Source organism: Schistocerca serialis, chromosome 1 (assembly GCF_023864345.2).
Source record: "Schistocerca serialis cubense isolate TAMUIC-IGC-003099 chromosome 1, iqSchSeri2.2, whole genome shotgun sequence".
Lineage (NCBI taxonomy): Eukaryota > Metazoa > Arthropoda > Insecta > Orthoptera > Acrididae > Schistocerca > Schistocerca serialis.
Genome location: NC_064638.1, coordinates 205,700,483 through 205,727,737, shown reverse-complemented (window position 1 = coordinate 205,727,737; position 27,255 = coordinate 205,700,483). Strand labels below are relative to the sequence as shown.

Genomic DNA, 27,255 nt, shown 5'->3' with positions numbered 1-27,255 from the left:
ATAAGTCACCAACATATGCTACAATTCTCTGTTCTTTACAAAGTCTGCTGTAGAAAAATGCTACATAATCTGCCTGGTGACATCTCTAGCATTAATCAAGATAGTTGGAACTATAATTCGTATTAAAATTCTTAACATGAGTTTCATCTCTCGTAAAGCTTTCTACATGTGAAGAATGACAAGTCATACATTGATTCATATTCCACAATAAGTTTTGGTAACTTCTGCTACTCCTCTGTCACACCCTTCCTTCTTCCCACCAAACTACACTGATTCATATATGGACCCACACTGATGAGTAGTTTAACTCACACTTATTATTTACATTGCCTTGTGCGTACCTATGCCCTGTCATTTTTCAAATGTCCTTTGCTTGTCATATTCAGCACTGTTTGATAAATTTAACTGCCTGCACTTGAAAATAAAGAGTTTTTGCCTTTACAGCAGCTCGGAAAACATGTTGTCTTACTTACCCCTCTACTCTCTTTAATGCTGTCTTGTCTTATAGTGTCCTCCTGGATATACACACACATGTTCATTACATGAGTAACAAGTGACAGGAGTTACATTGCCAAGCCCAATTTGTGCTAGGTTTTCAAGAGTAAGAAAGAAAAGAAAAATATTTTTCAAATCAGAACAAATTAATAGCCAGAAGGGAAAATATGACATACTCTTCTAATAAATAAATGATAGACTGATCACGTTCTTTAACTTTTTTCATATTTAATGCCACTATCACATGGGCTTTTCATAATGCATTAAATGGTTTCGACCTGCCAGTGGTCATCAGATTAAAAGGTACATTCTGCAAGCAGTTTCCATTGCATTGTCAGAAACCAGGATTATTGCTGTCCAATATATTTCAAATAGCAGTTCACACAGAGTCCAAGTAACAGGAGGATCACAATAAATCAACAGTAACAGCACATGGTGATACAGATTCATATGCTACAAACAGACAAGAATTGCTCTGTCATTGCACTACCAACTATATTCCCCTGATTCACACTATGGTGATTGTGACACTTGCATGTGGATTGAACAGCAAACTAGCAGGCTGGTACATTAACAAATAAAGAGTACACTTGCTAATCTCTGTGTTGGAGCATTCCACAGTTTTTCGATTTCAAGTAAAGATATCAAAGCGGACAAACATATCAGCAATAGTATTGTTTCCTGGCATCAAAATATTTTACAACAGTTTTTGTATTTAATTTAAAGTCTAAAATCAGTCAACTTGATCTGATTTTATGGTAATCAAATATGTGGGTTACTTTCTCATAACAGGTGGTAAGACATCAATCACACAACAAAAATGTGGCACAAAAATTTTAACACTATATACTTCTTTTCATTCCTTCATCTTTCCATCAGTTTGTTCTTTGTCTCTATACCCATAAAATGTAGTCATATTATTCTTTAAATATATACTATAAATGAATTGAAGGTTCTGTATGCCAAAAATACATAGCATCATTGTCTTTTTTTCTTCATGTTCTCTTTTGAGGGGGAATGGAAAAAAAGTTGAGCAATAACTTGTGCATTTGTAGTTGAATGGTCAGTGCATCTGACTGCCATGCAGAGGACCTGGGTTCAATTTCTGCTACTGCAAGGGAATTTTCATTAGTGGGAAAACAGGAACAGAGTCGTTTCTGCCTCTCAATGTCAACCAAGGAGTATCTGAATGAGAAGTAACAGCTCCAAGGTCTGGCAAGCCAACAATAGCTGAGAGAGCAGGGTGCTGATACCATGCCACTCCACACCATATATGAATGATGCCTTACTATAGAGGATGACGCAGTGGCTTTTGTTTTAATAAATTATTCAGTCATTCCACAAAATGAGTTTAAATGGTGACTGATTCCAGTTTCCTGCAACCTGTAAAGATATTCAGGTGTGCTTTATGTACATGAGCAAGGTATGGATAATACTTGTAAGGGATTTCAGCACTACAAATTTGAAGTCTATTATTCAGGCAATTAGAATGTCGGTTACCTCAGATTCTTGAAATACATGCAGGTCTGTGGAAGTCCTTTTGTGAAGCAAGCATGCTCTGTAGTTTGCACAAAATACCGTGAAATACAATGGCTAATTCTGAAAATGAATTGATGTGCGTAATGTATAAAGGTGTAATGCATGCATGAAGCAGATGATAGCACGTATTCGTGCACATTAGGAATAAAAACTGCCTTACCTTTATTTTACCTCAAAATTTAATCATCAGTAATTTACATTGGCTGAAAAAAAGCTGCCAGAATTGTTATTGTCACATTCAATATGATGGTTGTGAACTTGTAAAAATGCAGTATAACAACGGGACATTAAGAACATTGAAACTGTAAGTAACTGGAATTATTATTTTTAATTGGGGTTCATAAATATAATAATACATAAAAAATATAATACAAACATGTTTTTCCAGAAAGAAATCAGTACATAGAAGTAGGAAGCTGAATTGTCCAGGTTCTGAACAAAATTTTTGCTCAGGACACCATGTGATGCACATCTATCCCAAAAAAATACTGCTTCTGTATCCAGAAGAGCAAAAGAATTATTTACAATATTCTTTGAGGAGAGAGAATAAGACTAGGACTTACATTCACAATAATAAATTTTGAAAATACTTCCAGACTTAGTTCATATATAGTGCACCTTTTTCTCTGGATTGAGTAATCTGTAGAAATACACTTCATGTAAGTACACATATCACTTGTACTTTTGTCATACACAAAACTATGAAGGTGGGATGTACAAAACTTGTAGCAAAATCTTGTCACTTGTTCTTTCGGTATTGTCAAGAATGATGTGGGAACACTCATAGTCAGTGTGAACTTTGAGCCCTCAACTCAGCCAAAGAAATTACTGACAAGGTTGTTGAAACCAGAGCTTATGCTGGAAAGGAAGCCACCACCATTGCTTCCAAGGGGTTTACTGATAGGCCCACCACTTGGGCGGTGAAAGTACGGTCCTCCAGAATGGTGTGTTGGCCTGTAGAAGTTGTCTTGGCGCTGTAAAAGGTTTGAAGTGATTTGTCATATAAAGAAAATGTGTAACATAAATTCATAATAATTATAATGATGAACACTATGGTTCCAATTTAAAACTGTAACTAAGAGAAATAATTAATAAGTATTATCATAAAGGATAATATCTGATTTACTGCTTAGTTAACACTATAACTGGGCAAATGAAATTATGTACACAACAAAGTGTTACATTAACTTAAACATAAAGACAGGAGAATGCAAGAAGAGAAAGAGTAGGGAAAAATAATGACAGTGGAAAAATTATGACACGAGTATGTCTTTGTAATCACAACTAGTAGAGAAAGCTCTGGCTCAAGTGGCCAGTTTGAGACACTGTGACAATAAGGAAAGGTTTGTGACAAAAATAATACTGAAGGTCTGTGATAAGTTGTGATCTGCAGTCTTATAAATAGATGTTCCTACAGCATATTTAAGCTTGTCAGAGAACATGCACTAAATCAATGACTGATTATAAAGATAGGTTAAGGGCAATCCTATCAAGTCAGCACATGATTTTACTATCCTGGCAGAAACACCATCATATCCAGGAGAACACAACTTCTTAGTGAGCTGTTCCAATTTTTTATCTTCTTATGGACTGTATTTTTAAACTTGCAGTGCCTGCACAAGAATGTATAATACACAAGTATATGGTTGTACATTAGTGCTGAACAGCAGAAAGTTGTGAGTAGTCCCATTTGCTCCAATTGCACTACTTAAGTACATTTCTTATCTTTCTTGTCCTTGTATACATATAGATGACTAATCTCTTATTTAGTAATGTGTGACTAATCTCCTGATTAAGCCACTGTTCACACAACTTTATATTTTACCAAGTAGTTTTGTGATTTTTAAGTGCAGAGTAATAATTAGTTTATCTACAAACAATTTATTTAAAGAGATATTTAGTGTTTCCAATCTCTACTGAATAATTGGAATTGAGATTTCCAGTTAGCAAATAACTAATTGTTTGCAAAATAACTATCTCAGTTCAAAGCCCTTCAGTTACTGTTTGTAGTCAAAATTTCATTAACTCCAAAAACCTTCTATTTAAAAGTTATTTGTAATAATAATTTCCACTTCCCAGAAGATATTTTTGCTTTATTTACCGTTAAGCTTGTTTAACTATAAGAACTAATGTTATAATTTTTTATCCTAATTTTTTCTGATGTGGAAAATACATTTGGTGTCAATTAAGAGAGTGAGTAAATTAGGAAAACTGTGAACCTAAGAATTTGACACAAAGCTTGGTAAAACCCAATAGATGTATACATGGTGTTAATAAATAGTTCATATAATGATTTTGCTCATAGCTGTAGTTCAACAGCTGCAGAGTAATTTCAATGAAGATAATAAGTTAGTCATCAGCTGTACAAAAATATAAATTTATTAGTTTTACAGCTACCTAATATACAGCTAAACCAAATTATTATTTGGTTCACTAGAACACCATCAGCAATAAATTTGACCTTTGTTTATGTAGTGTCGGCAGACTTGCCAACACTACGCACACTAATTGAAAGAGGCGGCCAAGATGCACGCGCTAACTCACGCAGGTGGGCATTAGGTCTGAAACAGGATACGTAATGAATGCTATAAAAAAAAGTACGTAGCTGCTGGAATACTTAACTTTAATCCATCATTTGTATACATCATTCTTGATGATACAAGTGAGACTCTCTCTAGATAAATGCAATATAATGCTAATGGCGCCTTGCTAGGTCGTAGCCATGGACTTAGCTGAAGGCTATTCTAACTATCTCTCAGCAAATGAGAGAAAGGCTTCGTCAGTGTAGTCGCTAGCAAAGTCGTCCATACAACTGGGGCGAGTGCTAGTCCGTCTCTCGAGACCTGCCGTGTGGTGGCGCTCGGTCTGCGATCACTGACAGTGGCGACACGCGGGTCCGACATGTACTAATGGACCGCGGCCGATTTAAAGCTACCACCTAGCAAGTGTGGTGGCTGGCGGTGACACCACAGTTTCTTTATGAACTAAACTGTAATTAGAGATTTCACTAATTATTCGTATACATGTATTTAAATAATTGGCAACCCCATGATTCAGACACTTGGTTGGAAATAAGTCAGCAGAATCATTCTGTTATGTTATGAGTAATATCTCTGTGTGAACTTCCTTGAGTCCATCCTAAGCAAGCATCAAGTTAAGCAGGCCATACACAATCAAACTTGTTTGTCAGATTCATTCTTTTTAATCCACAGGTTTCTCAAACAACCCCCATACACTGTACATCAGTTTAACCTCACCTTTGAAGCTGACTCTGTTCATGTCATGAAGTATTTTGACATTAGTGCGAATGGCTACCAATTCAGACAAAATATTTCTTGCTTTGACTTTAGCACTGCGTATAAATAAGAAAAAGAAAACAAGTTGCTAATCAAGTGAATGGTTGAAATTGAGAGAGAAATATACACATGAAAATCTGCTGAAGGAAATATTACGTTCAGAACCCGATGACAACATGAGCTTTCTTCAAATGGAGAATGAACAAAATATGAACACATGGAATATCAGACCAGTTGTATGACTGCAAACAGAACATAGTTTGTCATTCGCAGTGGAGAGAAATCTCCAGATATATATTAACTTTGGACATACCCTGAGGGAGTGTTATACAACCATTACTATTCATAATATACATAAATGGCCTATTGGGTGACATCAGAAGTTTCATGAGGATTTCTGCAGATGACGCTGTCTATACAGAGAAGCAACACTAGAAACAGCAGGGAGGCCTGCGGAAGTTTAATGTTTGGTGTAAGGACTGGCAGTTGACTCTCAATGTAAACATATATAAAGTATTGCACTTAAAGAGGCAGAAAGATCATTATTGTATGTTTACACCCTTTCAGAACAGTTGCTGGAAGCAGTCACATCCATAAAATATCAAGAAATATAAGTACGGAGCAACTGAAAGCAGAATAACCATATGCAACTAATCACAGGTAAGGCAAATGCCACACTGAGATTCATTCAAATAATCCTTGGTAAGTGTAGTCCACACACAAAGGAGGTTGCTTACATATTCCTTGTTTGATCAATACTTGAATATTGCTGCTAAGTTTGCAATCTGTGCCAGAAAGGTTTCAGAGAGAAAATAAAGAATATCCACGGAAGAACAGTGCATTTCATTACAGATTCATTTAGTGAGCCTGAACATGTCACAGATATGCTGAGCAAACTCCAGCTGCAAGGGAAGTGTTCTGCTTCACAGTGTAGTTTGCTGCAGCCAATATATTGCTTCCCCCAATGTATATCTCATTACAAGACCATGAAGGTAAAATTAGAGGGGTTCCAGCTCATATACGTGCTTACCAACACTCACTCTTTCCAAAAACCATTCATGATTGGAACAGGAATGGGGGAAATGACAGTGCTACACAAAGCCCCACTCCACACTATAGGGTATCTTGTGGACTGTAGATGTAGAGGTAGATATAGATGTAGATGTATGAAAGTGAAATATGGACAATAAACAGGGCAGACTGAAAATAACAGAAGCTTCTGAAATGCAGTGCTACAAAGACTACAAATGATTTGATGCATACTAAGTTGTTGGGCACAAGTAAACAGACCAGGTATAGTGGACAAACAAAAGTTTATTGAATATAGTTTCCACAAAAAATATTGTCCACCATGAAACGAAAGAAAGGATGATTCTTTAATAAGTGAAACCAAATTAGTGCTAGTCCTATAGTATGTGAAACAATATAAATGATAGTTCATAAATAACAGAGCCACTTAGACTTTCAGAAGCAGAAAGTAAATAAAGAAGTTGTATGCTTGAGCTACAAAAGCTTGAATCAACACAGTTTTAAAGTCTTGAAGCTGTGCATTAGAAACAGTGAATTAATTTTGTGTAGTCATGCACTCTTTAATGAGCAGAGTCTTGAAGTCCTAATAACTTTAGGTTAAAATGGAAAAAATTAGTTTCTCATGTAAGGTTTAAAACCAAAATCTGCTTCAAGCTTCATTCAAGAAGAATAAATACTTAACAACCATTATGGTGTACTATGCTGAAGAAGCATTGAGAGCCAACAGTAATGAAATATCTAAGCCTGACAAGAATAGAAACTTCCAGTCTGATGCTATCTTGTCAGCTATGGGAACAACAAAACAATTATATCAAGTCTTGATGAGCACCTCGATGGTCATTTAAGAGTCCCAACAATTTTCCTGTGAGAGGAAATGGAATCATACATGAAAGATAACTTTATCAAAGAAAGATGATTAAATTATTTACAAAAAATTACTTTTGCACAATTTATAACAATAATTTATTTGATCTTAAAGTGGAAAGTGAAGATTTTGTGATAAATGCAAACATTTACTCCCAAAGAACTGGAGCTAATTGAATAAAACATTCTCAGTTTTCCAGCTGCATCAATTCGAATAAAATCCTTGAGCTTTCGATGGCAATCTCCGCCATCATCGTCAGGAGTTCACTGACTGCCAGGGCAGTAACTGGAGCTAATGTTAGTTCACAGCCACAGCACAAACAAGGTACATTGAAATAACTTGTTAGTTAGGTTATGTTCAACTATTCTGATGTTTTTGTAAAAGTAAATATTAAAACAGTTGATGTACAATGTTGTTGTGATGTATTTTTTCACTGCAACAATTCAGTAACTGACAGTCCATTTCTCATTTAGTCCTTTTCAACAACTATGCAATATGTTGATTTATTATTTGAGTGAATATTACCTGCCATAAATCTGCTACTACTTAACCTGACGCTAGATGTTTCATTAGAAGCAAAATTATGATTCTCAATTTATGTGATTCTTGAGCGAGCAGTATTCCCTCTATGTATCACAGTTTACAGTTACCTTAACTTTTCATTCAGTTTTGGTCTTGGTCCCTTGTAATTTTTTCCTATTTTTGCAAAAGTTCATAGTCTTCAGTTCAGATATTTATGAAAGACAACTGCAATTACCTTCATAGATATTGCACAAGGCCTTTTTTACAGACTTATACAATTTTGTTCTGTATTCAGTGCATCATAATTAAGAAAAGGAGGGCATGGAGACTATTACCTGATATTCATCAACTTCAACCGGTCACCTCTGCTTGAGAAAAAATATGTTGTCTGGCTGATCATTTGTGACAAACACTTTGAACCACATATTAATATAATACATATCATAAATTAAGCTGTAAAACCACAAATAATATTTATCTCACATGTCACTCTTCAATTTATATTGAAGTGTTTGATTCCAATACAGCACTAACTAATATTTATTGTACATACACAACTGATTTTGACTTGGGGTAGTCATTGTCAGACTTTTTGCATATCATCATTAAAGTCAAGTGAGCAACAGTAATCGAGTCATCCTGGAACCCTCAAATACATAATTGATACTAATGTTACAATAAAGTTCATGACAGACACTACAGTAACTAGAATCATGATTAGCAAAATCACTTATAGTGACCAGTCAAAGTCAAGATCAGTAATGCTACACAAGAGATGGCGTAATGAATGTATTCTAAGAAAATACTGTATTACAATCAATTACTACATATTCCTCTAGACATTATGAATAGAATTACTGCACTGAAATGTTGGCTTGCTACTTACTACTTACCAAGTCAGTCAGTCAGTCAGTCAGTCAGCAACAAACATACAATAAATCTTTAAAAAATTTGTAACAATTCTGTTTAAATATTAAAACATTAATACTCTTTAATATTTTTGATACTCTGATATAGAGAGTATGTACTGCAAAAAGATTGATAACATAACTGAAATCTTTTTTTATATGCTGTACATCAACTGAATTGTGTTAAAAAAATGATATGTGTCATGTCTTGCAGCATTTAATATTGTTAGAAAGATATTTTCAAATGTGAACCAAAATTGCACTATAGATACTTATAAAACTGGGAACATATTTACACAAGGAATAACAGAAATAAAATGTGATGAAGCATCACAGGTTGGATACTACTTACAGGTTCAATAGTGTGCTAGACATTAGGGAAGAGAAACGTATCCTCAACCAGTGATGCTGGTGCCACCAGCTGAAAACATAACAGAAGTGCTATGTGCAGTGTGCTATACAGGATTAGTACCAATAGAGCCATCTAAAAGTATTACATGCAAATGTTAGATTACAGTTCACAATACATTTCTATATGACTACATACACTACATTGTTGGAAAACTTGTGATCCCCATGTCACTGACCTGCTGTTCATTGTTAATATTGATCACTGTAAAATTAAGTTGTTATTTACAGTCATCATGCCATATAAATATTTATGTGTAATATAAATGCCCAAAATAGACTCTATCCACACAGAGATCAGTCATGCATGTTATGCATAATGTTCAGTCAACCTTGCATTTTCTGATCCCAAGTAATTTGTTGTTCATGTTATGAACGCTAGAGTGCCCAGTCACAAACGATTTCATCCTGAAGTGAACTAAATGAAACGTGCCTCATGTACACTTGTAAGTAGAGCTTACACTAGGAATGAAAACTATAACATTGATGTATTCATCTGACACACATTGTAATGCAGGACACAGGGCACAGTGCTGTGTGAATAACATATTACTACAAGGGGCAATCAAAAAGTTTCTGTGCGAATGCTGTACTGCCCAGAATCAGTAAGCCAATCAGGCAAAATTCCTATAAGCAATCATACCACCTGTGCAATTCCAAAAGATTGATTGCACACCAACCAGTGCAGCACCGCAAAACAGCATCAAGAAAGCACGGATCCCAGTGTTACAAAACAACATCGAGAAGGTGCTGAGCTACACCAATGAAAAGAGCGAGAAGTGATACAACTCCAGGAAGACAGAGTCCAGTGCCCCCTGTCAACGCTGGCTTAACCAGCTGCCAATTGCTGGTCAGGCCCCAGTTCTGTCACAGACCTCAAGAGTATCAGTACTGAGTAATAGGAAGATGATACTTAGTCTGTATTCTGCAAGTAGTAATAGTGTGTCAAAGTAATTGCATGTAGGAGGCACTGGAAACACATGAAGTGACCTCATAACAAGAAGTTAAGTTATGTTTCTTCTGTTAATAGAAATATAGGTTTCTATGAATTTGAAAATATTTTGTACACATGATTTTGGATTCCTGCCACCAGCCATTGCAACTTCTTTCCTTCATTGTATGTGTCAGAGCTAACTTCCACAATAGCTGACACAACACTACCAATGCACCAGTTTGAAGATACTTGATTGGTAAAACACTGTCCTGCTGGGTGAAGAAGTCCATAACTGCTTGCTGCACATCCTCATCCAACAGGAATTGTCAACTCACCATGGCCTTTTTAAGGGACCAAAGTCATGATAATTACATGGAGAGGGATCAGGATTATAGGGTGGGTGCTCAAGTGTCTTTCACTTGAGTTGATGTAACTTCTACTGGCCTCCCAGATAGACCAGCATCTTGCATCGAATTGCCGCCATCACAGAACTTGGTGCACCATTCCACAATGCTGGTTTTCAACATACATATTGCCCCATACATGTTCTTGCTTCTCTAATGGATGTCTACTGGTGTTTGTCCTTAGACACTCAAGGAGGGAATAGCAGCAAGTTGGTCCTGTTTGAACTCATTTGATAATAGTATCACTATATTTCACATCTCTGCATTTACCATGTCAAAAAGACATTAATACCACACTGATCTTACATGTTAGTGTTTATATACCTGTATCAGAATTGCACTATGTTGGATAAACGCTGCCGGAACACTCCCGCTTTTTGATTGACCCTTATATTATCATTTTTATATGGCTTGTGGAGAGGCAAAGTGATATGGCTTACCCAGTTTATTCATGCAAAGGCCAACACACAGCTTTTCATGAAGACTCATAGAGTATAGGAACAGCAACAAAGTGGCACATGTATTAGTTAACTGTATCAAAGGAAAATTCACTTGAGAAAACTATAAAGCTATCTAACAGGAAGGCCAGCCAGTAATTACTTTCAGTAAGTGAGATAATTGGTAGTGCCAATAGAAAAAGTACAAAACTATCCAGACTTTCATAACTATCAGTTTTCCCTCAAGGAGGAAAGAGGGATAGGTCAGGGGAAGTTAAAAGGAAGACACTGAATGAGGGGGCTCATCTGTTGTTCCTGTGGAACATTTCAGCCAACGATTTGTTTTATGTAAACAGTGTATTTAATCTACTAAGTTTTAAGTTTCTTTGCTTTGATTTTGTAGCTCATATCTTCATTTCTGTGATTTACACTTCATATCTTTCAGGATTTAGATTTTTTTACTTTGCAATCCCCTTCAACCTATCCATCTTTCTTCTTGGAGGCAGAAACTGCTAGTCCTGAAAATTAGGATAGTTTGTTGTACTATCTGTATCTTTCAACAGTTCTCAGAATTTTATTCTCTGAAGGTAAGTGAGGGTCAGCTGTTCCATTACATAATTTCATATTAGTCATTTGACTAAGAACACAGACTTTACAGCTTAAGTATATATAATTATAAACTATACTTCTGAAGCTTGTCTTTCTGTAATTAGTCCTGTTTATAGGCCAGTTCTTATTAGGTGTAACATTTACAATAATTCCTCTTTATCCTTTTTAGATGGGTAGTTTGGAACACTATCACACTCTGATAACATTCTTGCTGGTTCTGCAGTTGATTCATACAGTATTCTTGACATGAAATTTCATCAGTCCACCTGGCTGCTATCTTCAGGTGAGAATGCTGGGCTGGCCGGTGTGACCGAGTAATTCTAGGCACTTCAGTCTGGAACCGCGCACCGCTACGGTCACAGGTTCGAATCCTGCCTCGAGCATGGATGTGTGTGATGTCCTTAGGTTAGGTTAGATTTAAGTAGTACTAAGTTCTAGGGGACTGATGACCTCAGATGTTAAGTCCCGTAGTGCTCAGAGCCATTTTTTGAGAATTCTGTGTGCTAAATCTCTCTGGAACAGCTTCCTACCATAAATAGTGGTCCTTTTATATGCCACAGAAAACCAACAGCACATGCTTCAAAAGCTGTTGCTGCTGCAAGACTGTTTTTTTTTTTTTTTTTTTTTAAATATTAGATAAAACAGTTGTCCATATTTTATCTGAAGGATAGCCCATATCTCTATAATATTATCTGCAACTCAAACTTCAATTTGTTTCTTTAAGAGAAAGTCCTATTAGCAAGACACAAGAACAACTGTGTATCATCATACATCATTCTCTGTCCCTTGGTTAGACAGTGCTCTGCCTCTGCAGATTCCTCAAATTCTAGTAATTGTGCATGGCAATGGCACTCAATAAATCTGCCATGAATGGTGTAAATTGTCTGGCTGAATTATGTTTTCCCACAGTGGGAAAGGTTTTGTAAGTGGTGCACTTCCTCAATCTTAGATCCTCTTTAACCAAGCCAAGGTGAGCTCCAGTCTTGGTTGGCTGACAAAAGAAACTTCTAATATTACATATTTCTAAATACTTCCTGTATTTGAAAATACACTCCCAGCATATGATAGGAAAGCAACAAATCTGAATTTATGTTCTGCTGATTCCAGTGAAGGCCCAAGGCAATTAAAATAATCTGAGAAATGGCTGAGCATGTTTAGCCCATGTGGCCTCACCATTAATGTATCATCAGTGTATCTCCAAAAGTAACAGCTTGTGGTATGTGTATTGTCGATTTTCTGTGATGTAACAGGGCCACTGTTCCAGGTAGGAATCAGTTCCAGTGAGACTGAGCAAACTGTATTTTCATCTGAAGATGGCAGAGAGAAGGGTCTCTAAAATGTTTGTCTCAAGCTGACTGATGATCCGACAGCAGACCTGACAAGAATATTGTCAGTTAATACAGACCTAACAAGAATATTATCAGTTAATACGCCAGGAAAGTTCACATATCACATGATCATTCTCCATATATAGTTAACTTTCCAGCACTGTTCATAGAAATTTATATCACAGTTGAAATTCATTGATCTGTAGTTCTTGATAGTAAATCTATTCAGCTCAATCTATATTAGATGTGGCTTTCCTTTGCCATTTTTGGATGTCTATTGCTTTTAGTGGTATTGTTCAGGGAACTAGTTGTTTTGTCCAAAATGATTTTTTACAATATACAATGTTTCACTTTGTTTATTTTGATTTTAAATCCCATACCTTCATTTTCACAAGTCCCATTTCATGTCTCTTTTGTTCTTATGTATTATTTCTATATTTATGTTCCTACATATCTTTATCAAACTTTCTCAAAGTGGCTACATCCTTTGCAGACAATGTCAAGAAATCTCTCTCTCTCTCTCTCTCTCTCTCTCTCTCTCTTTCTCTCCCCCTCCCCCTTTCTCTCTCTCTCTGCTTAGTCAACTCTTTTCTTTACTATTTATCTTTTGTTAACATATTTCAAGAAAAAATTATGTCACTCTCCTGTATGAATAATTCAACAGTTGTATATGACTGTGAATTTGCAAAAAGAAAAAAGTGCTTCTCTCCTATATGAAATTCAAAAGTGACCTGTAGCTCAATCCACTGATACTAATTTTTCCTACTTTTTGCATAATGTCTCTCTATCTTCACAGTTGAAGAGCTTAATGTTCCCTGTAAGAGACCCAAATATGTTATCCAAGATGACTAATCAAATTGGTTATGTTTTTGATGGGATGCATATTTATTAAACAAAATTTTAATAAAATATGAAGCAAGTAGCGGTTTTCACTCAGTGCTGTAAATAGACACTGTTGGCAGTCATTCTCAGCTTAATGAACAGATCCTGCACCACCATTTCCAAGGCATATTCTCTATTAAGAGGAGCACTGCTTCATCCAGAGACGTTCTTTTGTTCAACTCTCATTAGTCTCTTTTAGAAGTGATCTCATTTACTGGAAATTTTTGGTCAACATTGAGATTTTCACTGTGTGGTTTACTTTTTTGATGAAGTGGTACATTCAGTCAGATTTTAAAATTATTCAATAATGCAGTAGAGGACGTAGATAGAAGTAAACATGAAAAACCATATTATTAACACTCTGACTTTACAATAAGGACCAACTTATTGTTACTTTCAGCTTTGCAATAAGGCTTCACCTTATTGTAGGATGCACCTTTACAATTTGGTACACTCATTTACCGTGGAGGATTGCTGATTTAAACATTCTCAAAGACAAACAAGAATGTGTACTACTGGGAATAAATCTGAAACAAATAAGTTGTATTCTAGATCTGTTTTACCTAGTATAACTTTGACAGATAATTTTAACAGCAGCAACACTCTTTGCTCCAAGATATGAACTAACAAAAGTATGAAGGACTAGCAACTACATGTAGACATGCATACAACAGATTACGTACAAGCTGACAAAAAAAAAAAACATACTAAGATGAGTAACTACATTGTGTACTGGCACTGTGAATAAAAGAATGATTACCATACTCATAATAATTTTTGTAACAGTACATGACTGATGATGTTTTGGAAATGCTTCTGGGAGAAATCTATAATTAAAAAACATGGATTTGTTGAACTGTATTTGTGAAAACAATAGATTTCCAATGCCCTTAGAGGCAGCTGGTAGATGGTTGCAGAAGAAGTCAAGCAAAGATGGGAGACAGCCGGAGGACTTCCAGAAAATGCTACAACTTGAAAACAAAAGTACATATTTTGTTTATCTTTGCAATTGCTGTAGAAGCTATGATGAAAAATGTTATGCGGGAACCTATATGTTTGTAGGTTATGGAAACAAGACAGAAATGGCTCCTAATTATTAGAGGGTTCAATGTCTCTACAGGAAATAGTGTGCACACTGATGCTCAACAGAATGATAAAATGCACATTCTATATCACTAACTGACCACTACTCTTAGGCAATACAGTACAATAGTAGCTTCTTTTGGGGCCCAAAGGGCAGCGTGTGGCCCTGTGGGAGCATTTCCTGCTGGTGGAAATGTACTAGCAAAACACAGGAAATGCTTTGTATTCCTACCAAGTCCAATGCACGCATGGCCATGCCATGTACCCTAGGCAACAGGTACACTTTGTGTGCATGGCTAACTCATGCAAGGACGGAAAAGCGAATTCCCCATCCATTAAAATGGGAACCCATCAGCTAAAGGAACCAATTCTAGCAGAAAACAAAGGCACTCCAGAATCACTGGAGCATGGCATTGGGCTGATAGCCCAACCTGTAAAAATCAGATGTTATGAAATCTTATCAAGATATAGCCAACCTGACCTGTTTAAGATAAACTGTCAGACGGATGTGAGAGGACACAGGGGGAATTGGAATTCAGAACAGGAGCAGTCCAGCATTAAACAGGGGAGGATGAGATAATCTTCTACAGAATGCTAAGGCTCACAAAGGGCTGTCATGCCAATGAGGATGATGATGATATGAGTAGCTTCTTTCAGAGTATACAGTCTTCTACTGTAAAATCAATTTATGTAATGATGCACTAACTTTAAGCATATCATGTTCCCATTGCTGCTCATTCAGTTACTGTTTGGTGTACTTTTTATCTTTCAAGTCAGCTGTAATATTGTCTGTGAAAATAATATTATCCATTCTTTTGATAATGGAAAATGGGAAGCTTGAAGTAGAGGTAAAACACAACAATAGTAGAAGTGCTGAGTCACTGACAAGTACATAAACAAGACAAAAAACTTCTCTATCTTATGGATGCAGCCTTTTTCAAGCCAACATACAACACACACATTTGGCTATACACCAATTATGCTGAAGGTCTTACTAAGGCCTGCACATACAGGCACTATCCCCCCCTCCCATTCCATTCTATGGGGTTACTCTAGAATTGGCTCCTCAGTTTCTCTACCATTCCACTCCCTAACAGTACTCACAGGAAAAATGACCCTTAAATCTTTCTGTGCAATCTCTGATTTCTCTTATTTTATCACAATGACCATTTCTCACTATGTGGGTTGATGACACAAAAATTTTTTCACGTTCAGTGGAGAAAGCTGGTGATTGAGATTTTGTGAAAAGATCTTGCCACAGTAAAAGATGCCTTCGTTTTAATGATTGCCACGCCAACTCACTTGTATCCATGACACTCTCTCCCCTATTTCACGACAATACAGAATGAGCTGTGCTTCTTTGGACTTTTTTCGATGTTCCCTGTCAATTCTACATGGTAAAGATCTCAAACTGAGATTTTGTGAAAAGATCTTGCCACAGTAAAAGACGCCTTCATTTTAATGATTGCCACGCCAACTGACTTGTATCCATGACACTCTCTCCCCTATTTCATGACAATACAGAATGAGCTGTGCTTCTTTGGACTTTTTTCAATGTTCCCTGTCAATCCCACATGGTAAAGATCTCAAACTGCACAGCAGTACTCTAACAGAGTATGGAGCATAGTATAAGTAGTCTCTTTAGCAGACCTGTTGCATAGTCTAAGTTTCCTGACAATAAAACAATTAGAAGAATAAAACAGTCGTTGGTTTGCCTTCCCCACTATGTGATAGTTGCAATTTAAGTAATTTGTAAATGTAATTCCTAGGTATTTAGTTGAATTGACAGTATTTGAAGCTTTGTGATTTAACATGTACCTGGAATTTGAGGCATTTCTTTTCATACTCACTCTTCCTTAATCAGAAAAAAGTGCCAGTTTTTGTACCATACATTTATCTTATTTGAATCATTCTGCAACTGGGTTTGATCATTGGATGGCCACTGTGGTCAGAGACAGTATTTGTGTGTGTGTGTGTGTGTGTGTGTGTGTGTGTGTGTGTGTTGTCCGTGTGTGAACATTGGGTAGAGCTTGTGTGAACATGAACATGGGTGTGTTTTCTATTTGAGACGAATGTATTTTGGCCAAAACCTAAAATGTGCAACAATCTCTTCATTGTGCCTGCCTGTGACTCAGTGTCTTCAGTGAGTAGCATTCTATCCTTCTCGTAATGTAGTTGTTATTGCATCCTGGACTTTCCATTCACATAAATATAATTATCTGAAAAGAGTAAGAAACAAAAAATTTGCCTAATAGATGCAGATGAGTATCACATCAGATGAATGGCAAATAGCAATAAACAAATGATATTAAATTCTAACAGCAATTACTATGGCATGTTTATTCTAATCTTCATGCAGTGATGGAGATATTTATGAAGATATGGCAGAATGTACTCACAGTTTTACCTCAGCTGCTAACATATATTTTATTATGTGGTGTGAAATTTTCTCACTTGATACAGAATGCTTGTTTGTACATTGTTTACTATTTATAATTAGTTATTAAGATGGCTGGTAAGTCACAGACAGCAGTAGTGCTCTGTCTGCTGGTTGGGATATGGGCTTCAGTTCAGTTGTGTTAAATACCAATAATAGTTGAAGACCTTACATACCTTAGTGCTTGAGCATAGTTTCCAGACAGTCTTGTGAACCAGCTCGAGTAAATTTGAAGTTGTACCCTCATTTACATTAGAGACACACATGTTAAAAATTTTTAATGCATGTTTGGAAACTTGTTCAATTCAAGGAGAGGAAGTGATAAGTTTATACTGTTACTGTTAGTGTAAGTCTTATTAAATTTTACAGAATGCAATTCAGAGATGTAAAGAAAGTGACTATATGCTACATACAAAATATGCAATTCATTTGGCAATAAAAGAATAATGTTTTGCCAGGAACATATGATCATGCTAAGACTCTCTGATAATCATAGCTTTAAAAGAAGTTTAGGACTTGAAATGAAAGACTGCAAGTGATATATCGTTGTAGAACAACCATTAAAGAAATGTTGTTGATGAAGGATGGCAGGTAGTTGAAAAAGATAGCAAATGTCATGCATAAACTGCAGCAAGTGCAGGCATAACACTGGTTATTGCTATTTTGCATAAGTCAAAAAATTGCACAGAAATTATTCAGTTTATCCATTGTAATTGCTGACTTGTTCTTCCTGGATTTCTATAAAGATTCAATGTATTTTTGTTTTTAGTCAGAAACTGTCAAGATGTTTGTCATTAGTTAATTGGTGTTCCTTTTATTTGTTTGTATATTTGAGATATATGAATAGTATAATAGTGAGCAATCTTAGTGAAATGGAATTACTAATAATGGAATGTCTCCACATGTTGTACCACTGTCTTTGTAATGTTATTATGTTAAATATGTATTGCTACAATGATTTAACAACACTTATACTGATGTTAACATCATGGGTAAGTCAGTTATGAAAATCTATTGTTTCTTGCATTTTGATATTTTTTCTGTTAATTAATGAGGTTACAATTCAGTCTTGATATTTGCAGTGCTTTTTATCTTCAATTGCTTTATTCTGAAGCATTTTCAAGTAACAGCATGCACTCCCAGTAGAGTTTAGTAGTCCATGCTGTGTCTTCTGTCATGAATGGGACAATGCAGCTTGAGTAATCTTTTTAGACTGCCAGCATGCCATGAAGGGTCATTCGAAGTGTAGACTGTACACACTTTGTCAATTTACCCTCTGAAGTGTTATGAGCACAGGAACTGGCCCACAAACTTGATGCTCACCATTTGTACCTTCACCCACTGCTGTGTCCCACAAAACATTGAAGATCAGGCCCACAGTGATTACTGTGGTCAACAACAGCAGCTGATGATCATTATCTACACATTATGTCTCGTATGCATCCTGAACAGAATACAATACAGCCGTGTTTTGCCATTTTAGAGGCAACTGGTAGTCCTGCGTCTACCTATAGAGCATGAAATAATCTCCATACAATCAATTTACCCTCTAGGAATACAGCTGTCGAGATGATTTAGTGGTGTGACACATTCAGGAAGACAGCAGATCCCTGTCTGGTCACACAGTGTTTGGTTTTCTGTGATTTTCCAAAATCTCTTAGGTGAACACCAGGATGATTCCTTTGAGGAATCACAGTCGATTTCCTGTCCAATCTTTCCCCACCCTAAGCTCATGGTGCATCTCTAATGATCTTGACATCAACAGGTCTTTAAACGCTAATCTTCCTTCCTTCCTTTTAAAGGAATTCATTATGAAGAAAACTACAAACCCCAGCAGCTTGGTGCATGCAGAAAGATGTCAATGGTGCACCCAGAATCAAACCTGAGTCAGTGGTATTGGACTCTCTTCACCAGTGAATGCAAGATTTGCAGGATGTTTGGTTAATGTCATAGAAGAGTGAAGAGTCATTCAGATATAAATGCATGTTTGTCTTCTACAGGTGCAGTAGAGATCTACCTGTAAGGCAATTCCAGTCATGGCGCTACTCTTGTACAACTTTTGGCCTCAACAACTTTGACAACTTCAGCCTCCAAATTTCGGATGGTGTGGCAATGATCAACTCCCTTGCCAGCCATGACAGCATCACAAAGGTGTGTGAAAAATAGCATCAGATTTTTGAGGACTGTCTGGGTGTAGCAAACAACTTTTATGCCTGTATTATCTTGGAAGATGCTGCCCAGTTGCGATTTTTTGAAGCACAAGAGCAAGATCTCTTATTATCTTCACTTCATCCCTAATGCTGCTCAGATCGTGGAACCTTTAAAGGCTCTCAGGTGGAAAAATTTTCTCTCTGTCCGGTCATCTGAACAAAAAATGAGTTTCCAGACATTAAGAAAAGTCTCGCTTAGGTATAGATGTCTAGTTCACTTTATTCCTGCTAAACCTGTTTTCCTGATGGTGGATGCCTTCTCCTATGGCGATAGGGTGGTGCTGTCCTACAAGATTGGTACCATGGGCTACCCAATTGTGTAAATATTATAATCAACTAATCAACTAGAGCATTGCCCAGTTTCGTCAGTGTCATTATGGACAAAAATGTTTTACTGCTAATGGACTGCAAGCCTCTCATCAGGTTATTACACCCAGCCAAACCTGTGCCCGACTGGACAGTGCCAAAATTTCAAAAATGGGCACTTTCCCTGGTCAGTTATCACTATAGATTTTCTATCACCCCACAACACACCATGCTAGTGTGTATACTTTATCTTGTCTTCCTGTCAGATCAGATGCAGAACTGATTCTCCTGAGGAAGCTTGCTTCCACATTGACCATGTCAATTAAGCCACCATTGAATCACCATGACCATGGGGCAAGATGGGGCTCCTTTGCCAGTTCATTCAGTCAGGCAGGCCTATGTAAGGATAGGAATTAAGCTTCCCAGTGAGTCTCATTGGTTTTGGTTCTTCCATCAGGATGCATTTTCGGTCCAGAATAGAGTTGTGCTCTTACACACACCAAATCAATAGACCTGGTTGCTGATCCTGGCATCTCTGTGGCAGGAGGGGTTGGAATTACTTCATAAAGGACATTGAGAAATCATTTGTATGAAGCAATTGGCCAAGTGGCACCACATGTGGCTAGGGATGGACAAGGACATTGAAAACATGATTGTGCATTGCAAGGAGTGCACTGAGAACATACCTGCTCCCCCCTGGCAATGAATTCAACATCAATTTTCCAGGGAAATTTTGGGGTTTGCAATGGCTTGTTGTCATGAACACTTTTTTCCAAATTTCCTTAATGTTGACCAGCACAATTCAAGTTTTAGCAACTATATTCTGTCAGGAAGGATTACCAACCATTGTATCTGGTAAGGGCCCACAACTCATTTCAACAGAATTCGTATCTTTCTGTAATGCTAATGGCACTCCCCCCCCCCCCCATATCAGATCGGCACCTTCCTTATCACAATCTAGCTGTAAAGCAGAGCAATTTGTTTGTACCATCAAAGCATAAAATTCGAAATTAAGGCTGTCTCACTCCAAGGAAAATGCTCTGCTTCTGTTCTTACTGACATATTGTACGATGCACCTTGGAGATATGTTCCCGGCTGAACTTCTACATGGCAGGTCTCACCAGACTACACTGCATCTCCTCTTTCCTCCACATTCTCCAGGTGCTCCTTTGTCCCCCTTGAAATTCCAAGCCTATGCCATGGTGTATTTCAGGGTTTTTGACAGTGGTCATTTGTGGGGACCTGGGATCATAGTCTGACTTGTGTGTCTACCGAGATGTCCATGGACCAGGACTTGCAAATTTCATCACAGGACTGCTTCCACCCAGACAGCTAGAAGGCACATACCACCTCTGGTTTTTCTTCTGGTTTTTCTAGGGGCCTGCGCAGTGAATGCTGGAATGTGGGTCAACTATGCCTGCACCCAGCTCTTGGTTTAACCTCATCACCCTGCCTCCAGCCCTCCCCACCCTCATCATGGCCCCTCATAGTACACCGCATGGTGAGGCATCTGATGTGGGGGGGAGTGTGGTATCATCAATTTGTACTTCATGATGCGTACTGCCAAACGCCCACAGCACACAATGTCACACAGCCAATGACCAGCCATACCTGGTTCATATGTAGTGTCACCCAACTATATAGTGCAGGCATAGCCTATGGACATAGTTGCCTCCATAGTAATGCAGCAACACCTTGCTCGTTTACCCATGTCAAACAGCAGCATGATGGTACTGCACCAATCACACAGTATCATGTCATTATAGACTCATTGACACCAGGCATACTCCTACACTGCCAGGGCTTTGTAAGTGTATATGGAACCTCAGGCCAGGCAGTCTCATCTTGGACTTCACTGCTGCTGGTATCTCAATGCCATGCCATTTAGTTTGCCCTCATCTGTATTTCAACTTCTCTTGGAAATGGACTATTCAGTGATTTTTACTACTTGCCACTTTAGCCATCAGATTCATCCACAGACTTTGCTGATTGACATCCCAGTGACAGTGCTAGCTCCATCACTGAAGTGTTGTATGTATCTTCACTTGTAGAGGAATAAACCTTGTTGATTACTCATGCCTTCCGTTATTTGTTGTTATCCCATTTACAGATACAACAAATGTTGTGGAGAGCAAGCCAAGAAGAATTCAAGTGTATTATAGCGCATAGGGTTGAGCAACATGGTATAAGTCATTACTCTGCAGCATATTTTGATTTCATGTATGTGCAAAGCTATGCACTTTTGAACAGATATCCTTTATGTTTGAGTTTCATACAGCTTTTTTCCCCGATATTCTAAGCCCACATAAGTCTGCAGACTTGCGGGTGGTGCAAAAACATTTTTAAGCAGTTTATTGTATTTGTTTTGCAAAAGCACTTCATAAGCAATTTTTATATTGTGTACTGTCTCAAATATAATACCAGGTTAAGTCCAGTATTCTTCCTCATACTGGTATAATTTAATTTCACATAAATTATGACAGGTTACATTCTTTAGGAACTTAAAGATGATAAAAGAGTAGGGACTGACTCCACTGTCATGCTTCACTACTGTAAACTGAAAAATGTTGAAAAATACATTTTTTCATCTGTGCTAAAGAAGAACAGTAAAAAGTGAACTGTATCTTGTAATTTTCTTAAATGTTTTTGTGTATTTACAAAGCAATAAATGAAAGATAGTAATAAAAGTAGTCGATTAGTATTTCATTATTATTTTTTATTTAAAATGGTAATAAAAAGGAGTCTTACATTATATATAGACAGATTACAATAAATATAATTATATACCTGAATGGTTTTGGAAATGAAAAAATCAGAGTATTATAGTTTTCATTTGGTACAACAGGAAGATCACATACAACTATATTTTCATCAGAACTATGCTGCATGTAATGCTATGAAAAAGAGTGTGTTGTGCAGTTCTGAAGTAATCCAATGCAAGATGTGAAACTAAGTATATATTTCGACTGCATGAGATAGTTCATAGTACTGAGTAAATGCAAAGAAAGACAGGCATGCCGTGAATGAATGTACTGCATAATAAATTATAGCAGTTCATTTGTACACCTTCTCTTAAGTTTTCATAAAAGTCACATGCATAGTAACATGAAGATATCATTATGTCATATTAGAAAAAGAATATTAAAACAAAAGAAATTCCAGAATGGAAACAATTACCAAAAAGGTGGTAAGGCAACCTCTCATCTGAAATTAATTGATGGGTGGCACACAGACACGTGCAACAGCACAGACATGTCACTAGCTTTCAAACTACCACTTGTTTTCCATTTTAACTATACACTTTCACGTAAAACAGAGACAGTGTTTTGGTGTCCATGTGTTAAGTGCATGAACATGGAAAAACTGTAGTAGTTAAAAAGCTGGTGACATACCTGTGATGTGATGTGTATCTATATGCCACCCTCAGCTTCAGGTAAGTGGTGCCAATCCGCATTTTTGCTTTGAAAGGAAGTAGAAACATGAAGAAACAGTAAAGATAGGTAAAAGGTATCCTTGTTGTGAAATTCAATTATAGTTTGCCAAACTGAATCATTTAGAAATGTTAACTGCAAAGAGGAGAGATTACCACACACCTTAGTAATTGAGCAATAATAAAGTGCACTGATTAGACCATGTGGATTGAAGAAATGTTTTGAGTTTGGCAGTGTCTTATTTGAAGTACAAGAACAACAGCAGTAGGCTACTGTGCAATTAACTAGCACAGAGTTTATAAAAGTCAGGTTAGCTGATCGTTTAGTGTTGGACCACAAAATGCAGATACAAATGAGTGGACTACAATAAAATGAGAAACAAGAGTGTAACAATTCAATGTATAAAATTAAAAATTGGCAGAGAGAGAGAGAGAGAGAGAGAGAGAGAGAGAGAGAGAGAGAGAAGGAGGGGATGAACCAACACAAGTAGTATTTTAAAAAGCAAGCAGTGTATACAGAACACGGAAATAAGCGCGAATTTGTAGAGGGGACAATGTTTAACATAAACATATGAGAGATAAAACAAACAATCGAAACCCTAGGTTGGATATCAACAACGTAAGGAAAAGATAGATAGCTACTTACCAGAATGATTCTGGTCCGAGCTTCCAGAGTTGGTAGTCATGTGTGCATGAGGTGCTTACTTGTATGAATGAATTGTGTGTGTTTCTCTTTCCTTTTCTGATGAGGCTGTGGTCAAAAGATAATATGTAAATGTCTTTTAATTGTGTCTGTCTGCAACCTAATGTGTCATATTTATGGTAAGTAGCAATCTACCTTTTTCTTACATTGTACATGAAAGATAAATTAAATAAAGTGTGAGAAATGCATAACAGCTTGAAAGGAGGAGAAAAACTGAGGACACATCAATGTCAGCATTAAATGAGATGTATTGGATATCAGTAACAGCTGTAACAATTGAGCCGTAAGGGACAAGAGTGGATGGAAATCATTTTGGTGGTGGATAGCATGTCACATTCTTGTGATGACACACATGACTTTCTTTTAGCTAGTGATTCATGTTCATTTGTCAGAGACATTTCAACAGCATTTTCTCATTTAAAAAGCTGTTGGTTGGTTCTTGATCTTATATTTTCTTCTTACCCCACTCATTGCTCATTGTGTTAGAACAATTATTTGTCCTTCTGTTTCATCATAAGTATCTTCAGGTTTGAATGATCTTAATATAACACTTGAAATTTGTGACAGACTGAAGCTGCAGATACAATCAAATCCACATGCAGAATTTTACATTTTCTGAATGTACATTACCATCTGAGGATGGGCTCTCTGTAGATACACAGCTTCCATAGTACCTTTATGTCCATTCTACTGCTCATAGCTCTTGGATGACAAGTAAATCATTTATTGCATTAGCAAGAAACTTATTCTTTGCTGGTTCTTGTCACTGTATGAATGTCACCCATTCTGTGTGTAGTGGGATTTTAAACTCTGATTCTGAATGATATTATTTCTGTTGCTACCTTCATACACAATTTCTTTGTTATTGTAGAATAGCTTTATCTCATTACTAATAGTTCTAGATTTTGACTATTCAAAATGCAGCATCTACTTCTGAGCACTCTTTATCTTGAGTAAATATGAACACATTTGCATGGTTTCATACTTTTTTGAGGAAGAGCTGACAGACTCAAAAACTCATAGAAACATGTTTTACTTTATTTTATTTTTTTCCAGAGTTGTAGCATAGTAGTAGTAATCAAGTAGCAGCAGGAGAACAAACTTATAAAAGCTATTACATATGCAAGCTTCTTTGGAGCCAGTGGTTCCTTCTTCTGGCATAAGGGTTAATGGAGAAGGAAGAGGGATGAAGTATGGTTGGTGAGGTTTACGAAAGGGGGTATAATTCAGATTGTCACCCAGAATCCTGGATCTCATCCGACTGGGAGTTCTGGATGATGTTTCCAAATTCTACCCATTTTCCTAAAATTCACCAATCCTTCTACTTCACTCCTCTTTCTTCCTCTTCAACCCTTCTGGCTCCAAAAGTTTACACACGTAATACATTTTATGTGTCTTCTCCTCCCACCACTTGGTGAGTACATTTTTTATCTATCCAATGCATTATATTTTGCAAATTTTTTATTTTTGTTGATACTGTGACAATACTGATATTGATTTGTATTTCATTTGTGTTTATACTTGTACAAAATATTTTTTATCTGATGCTACAAGTGAAAAGTATACTAGTCATGGAGAAGTTTCCTCCGTGGAAATGAAAGTGAAAGGGAATGGAACAAAGAGTGTTCTATAGAGGTTACTCATTATTATCACCAAGAAAAATAATTTTGATTGAGGACTTAATGTCATGTCTCTCTTCCTCCCACTTATTTTTCAAATATGACTTTTATCTCCTAAAAGCAAACTGCTAATTTTGAAAGCTTGCACAAGGGAGTTTGTATTTCATTTCTTTCATCTTGCCTTTTAACTATCTTTACTGTACCACTCTAAATATTGTCTAATCAAATCAAACTATTACATGCATGGACTGCAATGAATATTTGCTGTCAACCAATCTGATAAAAATATATCCTTGCCAACACAGATACACCTTTGTTATGCATGGTACAAACAAATCTATCTTTGTGCTAATGAAATTCAGATCTGCACAACTAGTTGAGATCTACAGTAATCTCTACAATTACCACTTCCATACTATTCACGATATGTTAAAACTGTAAAATACAAACAAAAAGGAACATGAACTCTTTTAATTTTGGTAAGATTAAAATATAATGATTTGAATAAATGACAATGTAGTACCAAAGACAAGTTGTTCCATCTGAGTTACCTGCCCTATCACATTAAAAATTAACATTGTGATCTCACATTAAGTTATATTTTTACAGAAAAAAGGTTGTCAGTCTTCTGAGAATAAAGCGTACTCACATATTCAAGTTAAAATTAATGTCTAGGCATCATCACAACTACAAATTAGTGAATGTTTCTATCATTTTGATCCCAGAATTTAGTGGAGAGAATGTGATGAGTTCAAATAAAGCAATCCACATACTAAATTAGATTTAGTCATTTCTGCAAAATTAACCTCTATGAGAGAAAGAATTGGAACTACAACATCTGTCATATTTTTAAAATATTATGTTAATGCAATGTTATATACAAGTATGTTATTTCAATGCTAACCATAACAGGCACAAATTTTAGAATAGTACAAGTGCAGTGTGCATCTCATTAATCAAATGTCATAATGGTGACTGTAATTGTGTCTACTGCTTCATTCTTTTTCATTCTTAAATATGTTGACAATGAGTATCTATTGTAGTTGTTTTTCTCCCAATTTCTCCATCCTATTGCTCAATGTTTTTTCCCCCACAGTGAGTTATCTGTAATTTGTGCTTGTGCTTTTGTGTGTGTGTGTGTGTGTGGGTGTGTGTGTGTGTGTGTGTGTGTGTGTGTGTTTTATGAATTTGATTAAATGTTTTTATTGCTTTCTTTCATCATCTTTTTTTGTTAAATTGTGTCTTCTTTCACGTCGTACTGGATATAAAATAAATTTCTAGTCAACTAATCTACAGTATATTCTCTACTTAAATGTAGTGGTTGTGTGTTCTAAATATTTTTTGTCATTATTTCATAAAAGGAGAAGCTCAACAAAAGTATTTACAAATTTGATATAAATATACCAGATTTAAAAATTCTGACTTTGTTGTCCTTCACCATTACAAACAGTTTCCATTTTTAATTTTTACATGCATTCCAGCATAAAATTATCAACAAGGCATTTATTCTACATTTCAGTTTACAATTACTGCATCTCTTCTTAAATTTGTTTCACAAAAATATAACAGTTCAAAAATTGTGGTAAGACAACCATTCACTAGCTGTGAAGTATTTTAAAATTAGCGTATTACCCGGGACCAGCCCGGGCTGGTGTTGCATGAGCCCTGAGTGCATGTAGGGGTGAATCAACAGTGTGGTGGTGGTCTCAATATAAGGTGGGACTTACAGGACCAGTAGTGCACATTTGACTATATGGCTGCAGTATATGCATTTGAGTTCTCATAAGTGGCAGGACACTTAATAAATGTTG

General features: G+C 36.5%; 1 protein-coding gene across 3 annotated transcripts in view; it reads right to left on the bottom strand.

Annotated features, from left to right (window-relative positions):
- Positions 1 to 2,343: 2,343 nt before the first annotated feature.
- The window catches only part of LOC126465694 (carboxypeptidase M), a 500,418-nt gene continuing 475,506 nt past the window's right edge, over positions 2,344 to 27,255 (bottom strand). For 2 of the 3 annotated variants that reach the window (XM_050096325.1, XM_050096326.1), the window contains exon 10: positions 2,344 to 3,008. In XM_050096325.1, coding sequence (XP_049952282.1) covers positions 2,847 to 3,008 — 162 coding nt within the window. In that variant the 3' untranslated portion in view covers positions 2,344 to 2,846. Of the gene's footprint in view, positions 3,009 to 9,006; positions 9,076 to 27,255 lie in introns of all 3 variants that reach the window. The other variant, XM_050096327.1, reaches the window with a different exon arrangement.